General features: G+C 44.4%; 1 protein-coding gene and 1 non-coding gene across 6 annotated transcripts in view; both read right to left on the bottom strand.

Moving 5' to 3' along the window:
- KDM2B (lysine demethylase 2B) overlaps positions 1-1,830 on the bottom strand; it is a 129,798-nt gene extending 127,968 nt beyond the window's left edge. For all 5 annotated transcript variants that reach the window (XM_077875506.1, XM_077875512.1, XM_077875507.1 and 2 more), the window contains exon 1: positions 1,732-1,830. In XM_077875506.1, the coding sequence (XP_077731632.1) occupies positions 1,732-1,806 (75 nt within the window). In that variant the 5' untranslated portion in view covers positions 1,807-1,830. The remainder of the gene's footprint in view (positions 1-1,731) is intronic.
- Positions 1,831-6,339: 4,509 nt separating this feature from the next.
- LOC144300083 (U6 spliceosomal RNA) lies at positions 6,340-6,441 on the bottom strand. The gene has a single exon (XR_013366724.1). It is a non-coding gene; the product is annotated as a U6 spliceosomal RNA (small nuclear RNA).
- Positions 6,442-12,335: the final 5,894 nt, after the last annotated feature.

The following is a 12,335-nucleotide window of genomic DNA, read 5'->3' as shown; positions in this document are numbered from 1 at the left end:
AGTTTGATTCACTTTTTGTGCCGTCAGAACAGAGACCAGTGTTGGAGACGATTCCATTAATCTTGCGGAGCGATCAGTGACTGAGAAGATTGAATTGCATTTCCTGCCCCAAAGATGTGGAGATCGGTGACCTTTGCAGCAGCCCTCAGACCCCCGTTCACAGCTGGAGAGAGGATGTGTCAGCATTTACTTTCGGGTCTCACCCTGCCCTTTGTTCAAAATTCAAACTCTTTGTGTTCTGGCTGCTGCAGGGCTTTTTGTCCTTGATGCTGCCGATTTTTTTTTTTTTTTTAAACCTCCCACGTCTTGCAACTTCTGAGAATCAAACTCTATTTAGCAGAAGATAGTATCTGGAAGTACCCCCAGAGAGGGAACCAGAATAGATGAGACGGAATTTTAAGGGAGGCTTTTGGGCCTTTTGGCTTTCATTACTGCCCCTTCCTGGGCTCCCTGAGTGCTGCAGGCTGACCTGGATGGAGCCAGAAGTCCTGCCAGAGTTAATAATGCCTCATGTGGATGAGGCTCTATTACAAAAAAGCTTTTACATGCATTACCTCAGGTAAAAAGAACTGCTAGAACAAAAGCATCTGCATAAAAGAACAATCTAAATTCCCAAACCGGGTGAGCTGTAGGACCTTGGACAAAGTGCTCAAACTGAGCCTCAGTTATCCCATCTGTAAAATAGGGGTCATAATGTCAAACAACAGAGTTCTATGAGGATTGAATGAACCAGTGTTCTATTATATATCAAAGTAGTCGGTAAATGCTGTGTCTTCCTTAAAATGCGGTCGACCGAGGGGATCCCTGGCATAGTGGTTTAGCGCCTGCCTTGGGCCCAGGGTGAGATCCTGGAGTCCTGGGATCGAGTCCCACATCGGGCTCCCTGCATGGAGCCTGCTTCTCCCTCTGCCTGTGTCTCTGCCTCTCTCTCTCTCTCTCTTTCTCTGTGTGTGTGTGTGTCTCTAATCAATGAATAAATAAAAAATCTTAAAAAAAAAATGAGGTCGACCTTCTGGATTTCATAACCTAAAGAGTTCTAGATTGGGGAAATGTTTTCCTCCAAGGGCAAGGCTGCCTAATGCGTGGAATGTCCCCACTTTTCTTTCCAATTGGTTCTCTCGCCCAACAAGCCTTCAAAGTCTGAACGCACTCAACTCTTTTGAGTTCTTTGAATAAACCTGCTTTCTCTCCTCCAGACCTTTGCATATGCTGATCCTTCCAGGGGGAGGAGTCTCTCCTGCCAGCGCTCCTCTCAGAGTTCTCACCCTTTTGGAATTAGCTTTGATATCTTCTCTTTCCTGCCCCCCTCATAATACTTATCACATTATTGTTGCCTATGCTCTCAGCAGACAGGGAGCCCCGGGAATGGTGGGACTCTGTCTGCCTCATGGATGGCTCTCCTTCCTAGCACAGTGCCAGCACCTATGTCTAAGGGTACCTGGCTGGCTCAGTCAGTAGAGCATGCCACTCTTGATCCCAGGGTGGTGAGTTCAAGCCCTACATTGGGTTTGGAGCCTACCTTTTTTTAAAAAAGTAACTGTCTAATGAAAGTCCAACATCCCTACTCTGCCTCCCTTAGTCCCCAAATTCCTCACCCTTCCAGAAATCTAGGAGTAATAGTACTGAGATTTTCTCTTTTCCTAGCTAGCCATTATAACATCCTTTGCAGATGGAGTCAGTGGCTTTTTCACCCTCCTTGAAATGACCTTCATTAACTCACCAGTTACTTACTGAGTGCCTCCTAGATGCATACACGGCGCAGCCTTTGAAGGAAAGCCTCCTCTTCACTCCATAGCATCTATTCATGGCAGAGAGCAGGCCTTTTAAACCCTGGTGAGGTATAAAACATTCTGAAATAGGATAGACAGTTGGCTCCTATCTGGAGCCCAAGGAGAGAAATCTGAGACCATCCCTTGCAAATTGAGAGCCGGTGAGTTAGCCCACTTTGCCCCAGCACAAAACTCTTTCTCATTCAGAATACTAATCACAATTATAATAAAATACTCAAGTATTAATAGTCTATTGTCTGGCTCTCTCTTTAAAAGGAAAAGTCCAAAAAAAAAAAAAAAGAGAGAGAGAAAGAAAGAAGAAAGAAAGAAAAGAAGGAAGGAAGGAAGGAAGGAAGGAAGGAAGGAAGGAAGGAAGGAAGAAAGAAAGAAAGAAAGAAAGAAAGAAAGAAAGAAAGAAAGAAAGAAAGAAAGAAAGAAAGAAAGAAAGGAGTCCCTGGGGCACCTGGCTGGTTCAGTCAGTAGAGCTTGGGACTCGATCTCAGGTCCTGCGTTCAAGCCCCACTTTGGGCTTAGAGATTTTTTTTTCTTTTAAGATTTTATTTATTTATTCATGAGAGAATGAGAGAGAGGGGCAGAGACACAGGCAGAGGGAGAAGCAGGCTCCATGCAGAGAACCTGATGTGGGACTCGATCCGGGGTCTCCAGGATCATGCCCTGGGCTGAAGGTGGCGCTAAACGGCTGAGCCACCCAGGCTGTCCGAGCTTAGAGATTTTTTTTTTTAATTTTTTTAATTAAAGAAATAAAAAGAAAAGTCCCTGAGAAGACTAACCTTGGTCTTGCTCACTGCTTTTTCTCAGCCCCAGAGGCCTAGCTCATAAAATACACTCAACAAACATTTGTCGAATGAATGAATTCCTCAAACTCCAAAACGTGTACCTTCAGCTTGATTACATTTTAAAGTGTAACTCTTCGAAGAAGATGCACGGTATCTATGAGGCCCTCTTAAAAGTCCAACAGACAAGGTGATGTGTCTGGAGGAGGTGGTGCTCTACACCTTTCGGCTCCAAAGCCCAGGCTCTTTTCCAGACTGCATCACTGGTGCACCTGCTCTGCTGGACAGAAATTGAGTCGTGGGGGTGCCATCTGGGGGGAGGGAACCAGCTGTCATTGCCGCAGCTGAGGCCTGCAATCGCCGCAGACTTCTACCTTGTTTGGGAGGCTGCTATTTGCATGTGAGCTTGGCTTCCCCAGGCGAGACTGGGGTTTATCACTGGTCACTAGCCACTGGGTATCCCAGCTTGACTGCCTGGAGTCCGGGAGACCCAGGGAGGAAGGGCGCGGGGCCCAGAGCTGGCTGTGGGGGTAGGGCGGGGACTGTTGGGCCTCTGAGTCAACAGAAGCACCAGAATGCCCCAGCCTGCCTAAGCCTTCTGCTCCTGAACTCTGGAATCCACTCATCAGCCTGAGCCTGAGCCTTTGCATCCACATCTCCCAGGAATTATACTTAATGTCTGCCCTGGGCAAGGCCAGGACACTTCAGCCTCTTTTAGTGAGTCCTCCACTCACCTAGGTCAATTTACCTGCCTGCCTGATCTTAAACTCAGGGAAGAAAGTTTGGTGCTCCTTTTGTTTACTACAATCCTAGGCACTCAGTAGGTGCACAGCAAAGGGTAGGATCCTCAGCCCTTCCAGAGTCCTGACTTCAAAGCCTGAGGACCTTGTGCCTGTGGGTAAGTGACTTCACCTTTCTGAATTTCATTATCATTTCCATTATGGGAAAATAATAGATGTTTGGAAGGATTAAATGAGACCACAGAAACCCCAGTCATCATGCTCCATAGTAACCTCTGCTTTCACTTTCTCTGTGGCACTGGTCACCATCTATCATATATTTTATTTATTGGTTGTTCTTCTCCTCCCACTAGGGTGACAATCCCACCAAGCAACAATTTTAATTATTTTTGTCCACCCCTGTCACCTCACACACATGTCAAATAGCACTGGGCCCATGAGATCCTTTTTTTTTTAAGATTTTATTTATTCAGGGATCCCTGGGTGGCTCAGCGGTTTGGCGCCTGCCTTTGGCCCAGGGCACGATCCTGGAGTCCCCGGATCGAGTCCCATGTCGGGCTCCTGGCGTGGAGCCTGCTTTTCCCTCCTCCTGTGTCTCTGCCTCTCTCTCTCTCTTTCTCTCTCTCTCTCTCTCTGTGTCTATCATGAATAAATAAATACATAAATCTTAAAAAAAAAAGATTTTATTTATTCATGAGAGATACAGAGAGAGGCAGAGACATAGGCAGAGGGAGAAGCAGGCTCCCTTCGGGGAGCCCCTTATGATACTCCAGCTCAGGACCCAGGATCACAACCTGAGCCAAAGGCAGAGGTTCAACCACTAAGTCTCGCAGGTGCCCCAGCCCATGAGGTTCTCTCTCTCTTTTTTTTTTTTCCCATGAGGTTCTCAATAAATATTTGTTGAATAAAGATGGATGGATGTAAAGTGATTAGCGCCCAATAAGTGCCCTGTAAAAGTAGATATTGCCAATTTATTATGATGATTAAGTGCTCAGTCTCTGGTATCTAACAGAAAGCAAGGTAATTGAGGCAGGAGAACTTTAGCAACATGGTAGGATGTTGGCACTCTGGCTGAAAAATTCTGTCTACACCATTTACTAGCTGTGTAACAAGTGACTTCACTTTCCTAAGGCTGTTTCCTCCTCTGTAAAATGGAGGTGATAATTGTGCCTCCCTAGGAGGACATGAAGATAGGATAAGATGGTAACTGCAAAGCGTTTGTAGAGTGCCTAGCACGTAATAAATGCTCAATAAACAATTCTCATCACTACTCATTATAGGAGTACTCACACTAGACGTGACATCTCAGTCCATTAAACCATTGCTAAGCACTAAATATGACCAGTTCCAGCAGGCTCAATAAATGTTTATTGACTTCCATCTGTGAGCTCCTCAAGGAAAGAGATTGTGTTTATGTTGTCATGATTTTGGCCTGCAGTAAATATACTGAGATGTACTGGAAAACCCACATGCTGGACTCAAATATGAGTGAGAACACAGAATAGCTACTGGACTAATACTGCCAGTGGCCTACTATGTGCCAGCCATAGAGTTGGATGCTGGAGATATGGCAATAAGCTTACACAAACATGGTGGCTACCAGTTTGAGGCCAGTGAAACTTAACAGAGTTGACAGACTTTGTGCCAACAGTTGCACAGATAGATGGAGTATTGCAACTGAAAAGTGTATCATAACAGAAAGGGATAAGAGGCTCTGAGACCTATAATGTGGGCATGGAGAGGATGGGGTTGACCTGATGTGGGCTTGAGGAGGAAGTCAAGGGAGTGGCTCTCAGTTTAGAGCTGAGCTCGGTGGAAAGAAGAGTCTTAGCTAGGCTGAGGGTAGGGGAAGTGTTCTCAGCAGAAAAGAATAGCAGATGCAAAGGTCTCGTGATGGGAGAGCACATGTGCTAAAGGAACTGAAAGAAGACCTGGATGACCCCAATGTAGTGTGCTGAGGGCAGGGGTCAGGGGAGAAATAAACTAGAAAATTAAGTTGGCACTTTGGAAATTAATTGGGCAATATATGGTAAAGCTGAAGGACTGTGCAACCTTATGATCCAGCAGTCCGAGTTCTAGGAACATTCTAGAGAAACAGCCACAGTGCACAGGAGAGCATGAACAAGGATGTTAGCCCTAGTTGCCTCATATGAACTCTCAAAAAACCTGAAACAATCCAACTGTTCATCAAGAGGAGAATGGAAAAATTGCAGAATATTTTTCCCTGAGTTCCTCAGAAAACAGTTTGAATCAAAGGTTAGCGTAGTACTGCTTTATTGAGGAGTGCATCCCAAGGAAGCAAGAATGATAAAAGAGGGAGTGAGTCAGGGAAAGAGGGTGAGTCAGTACCACAGTACCGAGGAAAGGCCATATATTCCTATGGCATCTTAGGAATAGTTCTTCGGGGGGGGATCCCTGGGTGGCTTAGCAGTTTAGCACCTGCCTTTGGCCCAGGGCGTGATCTTGGAGTCCCAGGATCAAGTCCCACATCGGGCTCCTTGCATGGAGCCTGCTTCTCCCTCTGCCTGTGTCTCTGTCTCTGTCTCTCTCTCTCTCTCTATGTGTGTCTCTCATGAATAAATAAATAAAATCTTTAAAAAATAAAAAAAAACAAAATAAAAAAAGAAGCTAGATTAACAATATATATAAAAAAGCAGTGGAATAATAATAAATAAATCTAAAGTTGAGGCAAGTAGTTGCTTCTGGGGAGGTAGGAGGAGGAGATTGTTAATGGGTCATTGGGAATTCCATAGGAAAATGCTGGTAATGTTGGGGGCTTTGTAGCTGCTACTGTGTTTTTGTTGTTTTTTAAATATGGAGGTCTTGGGACTCCTGGGTCGCTCAGTCAGTTAAGTGTCTGCCCTCAATTCAGGTCCTGATCTCAGGGTCCTGGGATCAAGCTCTGTGTCAGGCTCCCTGCTCAGCAGAGGTGTCTGCTTCTACCTCTCCCCCTGCTTGTGGGCACACATGCTCATTCTCTCTCTCTCAAATAAATAAAAATGAAATATTTTTTATTTATTTAAAATAAATAAATAAATAAATAAATAACTCTTCATAAATTTGCATATCATCTTTATGCAGGGACCATGCTAATCTCTGAATTGTCCCAATTTTAGTATATGTACCACTGAAATGAGCAGGGTTGTTTTTTGTTTTTTGTTTTTTGTTTTTTGTTTTTTTTTAAGATTTTATTTTTTATTCATGAGAGACACAGAGACAGAGAGAGAGGCAGAGACATAGGCAGAAGGAGAGCAGGTTCCATGCAGGGAGCCCAGGACTCCAAGATCAGCCCTTGGCCGAAGGCAGGTGCTAAACTGCTGAGCCACCCAGGCATCCCAAGCAGGTTTTTTTTTTTATTGCAACAAGTACATATAGCATAGGATTTATCATTGAAATCATTTTTTAAAAGATTTGATTGATTGATTGATTGATTTGAAAGAGGGAGAGTGAGCATGCGCCCAGGGGCTGGGTGGGTCACATGGAAAAAGAGAGTTGTTGTTTTTTGTTTTTTTTTTTAAGATTTTATTTATTTATTCATGAGAGACACAGAGAGAGAGGGAGAAACATAGGCAGAGGGAGAAGCAGGCTCCACACAAGGAGCCTGATGTGGGACTTGGTCTCAGGAATCTGGGTTCATGTCCTGAGCCAAAGGCAGATGCTCAACCACTGAGCCACCTAGGCGTCCTGAGAGAGAGAGAATCTTAAGCAGGCTATATGCTCAGCACAGGTCTCTATCTCAGCACTCTAAAATCATGACCTGAGCTGAAATCAAGAATTGGACACTTGACTGACCGAGCCACCCAGGAGCCCCTAAAGATTATATTATATTATATTATATTATATTATATTATATTATATTATTATTTTATTTTATTTATTTTTAGATTTTATTTATTTATTCATGAGAGACAGAGAGAGAGTCAGAGATATAGGCAGAGGGAGAACCAGACTCCCTGGGAGGAGCCTGACGTGGGACTCGATCCCAGGACCCTGAGATCATGACCTGAGCCAAAGGCAGAAACTCAACCACTGAGCCACCCAGGTGTCCCTAAAGATTTTATTTTTAAGTAGTCTCTACACCCAGTATGGGGCTTGAACCCACACTGAGATCAAGAGTCTCACACTCTACCAACCAGGCCAGCCAGGCTTCCCAATTTTTTTTAAAGATGTTATTTATTTATTCATGAGAGACACAGAGAGAAAGGCAGAAACATAGGCAGAAGGAGAAGCAGGCTTCCTGTGGGGAGCCTGATGCAGGACTCAATTCCAGGACCCCAGGATCATGACCAGAGCCAAAGGCAGATGCTTAACCATTGAGCCTCCCAGATGGCTCCCCAATGTAAATCATTTTTAAGGGTACAGTGCAGTGGCATTAAGTGCATTCATTTTCATGCTGTGCAACCATTACTACTATCCAACTCCAGAATCTTTCTATCATCCTGATCTTAGTTAGCTCGAGCTACTGTAACAAAATATGTACACAGGGTGGCTTAAACAACAGGTGCTTATTACACTTCTGGAGGCTAGGAAGTTCAAGGTCAAGGTGATGACAGATTTGGTGTCCAGTGAGGGCCCTCTTCCTCATAGGTGGTCATGTCCTCACTGTAACCTCACATGAGGGAAGGGAGCTCTGTAGGGTCTGTTTTATAAAGGCACTAATCCCATCATGAGGGCCTCACTCTCCTGACTTCTAATATAAACCTAATCACCTCCCAGAGGCTCCACCTGCAAATACCATTACGCTGGGGGTTAGGGCTTCAACTTACGAAGTTTGAGTTTTGGAAAACCATATCCAGCCTATGACAATACCAGACAGAAACTCCACACCTAATGAGTAAATAGTTCCCCCAAATTCCCTCTACAGCTGCCTCCTGCCTCTATTCTTCTATTTTCTGTTTCCATGAATATGCTACTCTAGGGACTGCATATAAGTGGAATAGATCATATTTGTCCTTTTGTGTCTGGCCTCTCTCACTTCACATAATGTCTCTAGTGTTCATTCATAGTATAGTGTGGATCAGAGTTTCCTTCCTTTTAAATAATTTTTAGTATGGGGACATCTGAGTGGCTCAGTGGTTGAGAGTCTGCCTTTGGCTCAGGTTGTGGTAGAGTCCTGCATCAGGCTCATCGCATGGAGCCTGCTTCTCCCTCTACCTATGTCTCTGCCTCTCTCTGTGTCTCTCATGAATAAATAACCAAAATCTTAAAAAAAAAAAAAAAAAAGATTCATAGTATGTACATAGTACATTTGATATTCCGTTCCTCTGCTGATTGACATTTGGGTTGTTTCTACCTTTTGGCTATTGTGAATAAAGTTGCTATAAAAGTGGTGAATTTCTGTCTCTTAAGTTGATTATGATAATAATATGTAATTATTTTTAAACATATATACAGGGATCCCTGGGTGGCGCAGCGGTTTGGCGCCTGCCTTTGGCCCAGGGCGCGATCCTGGAGACGCGGGATCGAATCCCACGTCGGGCTCCCGGTGCATGGAGCCTGCTTCTCCCTCTGCCTGTGTCTCTGCCTCTCTCTCTCTCTCTCTCTGTGACTATCATGAATAAATAAATAAAATCTTTAAAAAAAAAAATAAAAAAATAAACATATATACATATGTTTATTTCCTATTTTTAAAGCTTAGAACTGCATAATAATCTTTATTATTAAACTTGCTGGGGCACCTGGGTGGCTTAGTGGTTGAACATCTGCCTTCAGACCTAAATAAAAGATAATTAAGAAGTGAATTTTTTTATTAATTAAAAATAAAGGATTGCACTTGGCTAGCTCAGTCGTACATAGAGCATGTGACTCTTCATCTCAGGGTCATGAGATCAAGTCCCATGTTGGGGTAAAGATTACTTAAGGAGAGAGAGAAGGATGGTGGTGATGGTTGTTACATAACAGTTCAATGTACTTAATCCCATAGAACTGTACACTTTTTTAAAAAGATTTTATTCATTTATTCATGAGAGACATACACACACACAGGCTCAGAGACACAGGCAGAGGGAGAAGCAGGCTCCATGCAGGGAGCCTGACATGGGACTTGATCCCGGGTCTCCAGGATCATGCCCTGTGCTGAAGGTGGCACTAAACCACTGAGCCACCCAGGCTGCCTGAACCATACACTTTAAAATAGTTAAAATGGGGGGTGGAGTGCCTCACTGGCTCAGCCATTAGAGCATGCAACTCTTGATCTCAGGGTCCTCAGTTCAATCCCCACTTTTGACATGTAGTCTACTTAAAAATTAAAATAATAAAGGGACACCTGGGTGGTTCAGTGGGTTAAGCATCCAGCTCCTGATTTTGGCTCAGGTCATGATCTCAGGGTTGTGAGATCAAGCCCCATGTCCAGCTCTGCACTGGGCATGGATTCTGCTTGGGATTCTCTATCTTACCCTCTTTTTTTAAAAAAAAAAAAAAAATACAATAAAAAATAAAATAGTTAAAATTGTCATTTTATGTTGTATGTACTTTAAAACAATTTAAAAAGAAGGGAAGGAAGGAGGGAAAAAAGTATCAGATCAGGCAAAACCTCCAGACTGTGGTGAGCTTTGGAGTCTAAGAATTTCTACACATCACCTGATTTTTTATAAGAATAGACTACAGGGCAGGCCAGGTGGCTCAGTGGGTGAGCATCTGCCTTTGGCTCCAGTTGTGATCCCGGGGTCCTGGGATCAAGTCCCGTGTCGGGCTCCCTGCATGGAGCCTGCTTCTCCCTCTGCCTGTGTCTCTGCCTCTCTCTCTCTCTCTCTCTCTCTCATGAATAAATTAATAAAATCTAAAAAAAAAAAAAAAGAAGTCCAGTCAAAGGGTTATACCAAGGGAATAGGACCAAATTCTTCATTTAAGCTGGAAGTCGGGCCAAATGGAGGGTAGGCAGCTTGTCAGAGCCTCCAGCTCCCATCCAGCAGCACCAGGGGTGGGACCTGGCTGTTACCCTCTTGCCTGGCATATGAGTGAAGGAACAACCATTGGCAGGAGAAGCAGCAGGAATCAGATAACAGGCAGTGACTGAGCACGTGCTCAGGTCCTTCCCAGTTGCCCAGGGTATGGAGAGGCAGGTGAGTGAGGGGCAAGTCTACCTGACCTTCAAAGAGCTGGTTCCCAGGTAAGAAGATAAGACTCTGAGCAAGGTACCTGCCAGTACAAGGTGATAAGGGGCCCCTCTGCCCTCTGAACACACCCACATTATTGTCTTATCTTTGTGTGTTAGAGTTATTTATTCACAGACCATTTTAGCAGGAAGACTAGGCGCTCCTTGAGGACATTCATTGATTCAGGCATTTATTGAACTAGTCTGTACCTAGGCACTGATTTGAGACAGCTGGTATACAATAGAGGTTTGATAAATGTACATGGCCTAGCATTCAGTAGACACCCAGTAAATGCTCTTTGTTTTTTGTTTGTTTTGTTTTTTGTTTTTAGTAAATGCTCTTTGAATTGAATAAATAATGCATGAATAAATAACTTGCACCAGGCCTGGCACACTGCAGGTGTTTCAATAAATGTTGAATCGCATGAAGGAAGGACCAGCACAGGGCCTGGCACACAGGAAGTACTCATTAAACGTTGCACCCTCCTGCCTGTCTGACCTACCTCCATCCTGAGCCTGAATCCTGGACATTGAAGCTCAGAGACCAGATTGGTTGTCCAGATCATCACCCATCCATGCAACCATTGAATAAGCATTTATCAAGGATCTACTGCTTACCAGTCACTGAGGAGGTAGCAGTGAACAAGGAAGGAAGGGTTCTTCTCTCATTTGCTCACTTTCTAATGGGGAAGAAAGACAGTTAATAAGCTAAAAAAAAAAAAAAACAGGTTGTAAGTAAACACAGGTGACTTGAGAGACTGCAGGGATGCAGGGAGAAGTGGGTAAGACAGGGAAAGACCTCTCTGAGAGGGCGACATTGGAGCTGAAGTCTGAAAGGGAAGAAGTAGCCAGCCCTGTGAAGATCTGGGGGAAGAGCATTTAGGCAGACGGAACAGCATGTGCAGAGGCCTTGTGACAAGAATGGAGTTGACCTCTGGAAAGAACAGTGAAAAGCAAGTTAGTTAGGGGAGAGCCTGAGAAAAATAGGAAAGGGCTAGATCAGATAAGGTGATCCCATTAAGGGTAAGGAGCTTGGGTTTTACTGGAGGGCTTTAAGCAGTGTGGGAGTCTGAATAATGAACCTCAAAAGATGTCCACATTCTAATCCCTGGAACTTGTAACTATGTTACTGCATAGTTACTGCAGAAGAGGCTTTGCAGATGTGATCAAGACTGAGGTTTTGAGATGGGGAGATTATCCCAGATTATCCAGATGGACCCAATATAAACACAGGAGATCTTATCAGAGGCAGACAGGAGGGTCAGAGGGAAAAGGAGATGTGGCAACAGAGGAGATTGGACAAATGTGCTTTGAAGGAGGAGGAAGAGGCCACAAGCCAAGGAATCCAGGCAGCCACTAGATGCTGGAAAGGGCAGGGAAATGCATTTGTCCTTAGAGCTTCCAGAAGGAACCAGCCTGCTAGTGCCTTAGTCTTAACCCCTTATGATTCATCTCACAGCTTCTAAACTGTGAGAGAATAAATTTGTATCATTTTAAGCCACGAAAGAAATTTGTGGTAATTTGTTGCAGCAGCAATAGGAAACTAATCAACCAGGCAAGGGACAGGATCAGATTTGTTTTAGAAAGATTTTTCTGGTTGCTGTTACAGAATGGCTTTAGGAGGATCAAGAGTAGAAGCAGAGGCACCAGGGAGCAGGTCGCTGCAGACTTCTGAGTGAGTGATGGTGGGGGCCTGGGTAACATAAAAGGGATGCCCCTGGACAGAAGTGCTCAGGTTTTAAGATGTTAAGGGCTATAGTCCACCGGGTTTTCTGATGGATTAGATGTGGTGGGGGAAGGGCATAGTGAAGGAAAGCAAGGACTCATTCTCCCCCCCCACACACAAAAAACAAAAACAAACAAAAAAAAACTTCCCCACTCTCCCTGGGGCCCCACACAACCACATCATACTTGACAGGCTGTTCCTGGGATCCTGGGC

The sequence above is a fragment of the Canis aureus genome, chromosome 27 (assembly GCF_053574225.1).
Source record: "Canis aureus isolate CA01 chromosome 27, VMU_Caureus_v.1.0, whole genome shotgun sequence".
Lineage (NCBI taxonomy): Eukaryota > Metazoa > Chordata > Mammalia > Carnivora > Canidae > Canis > Canis aureus.
The sequence above is the reverse complement of the archived record's forward strand: the minus strand, read 5'-3'. Positions and strand labels throughout refer to the sequence as shown.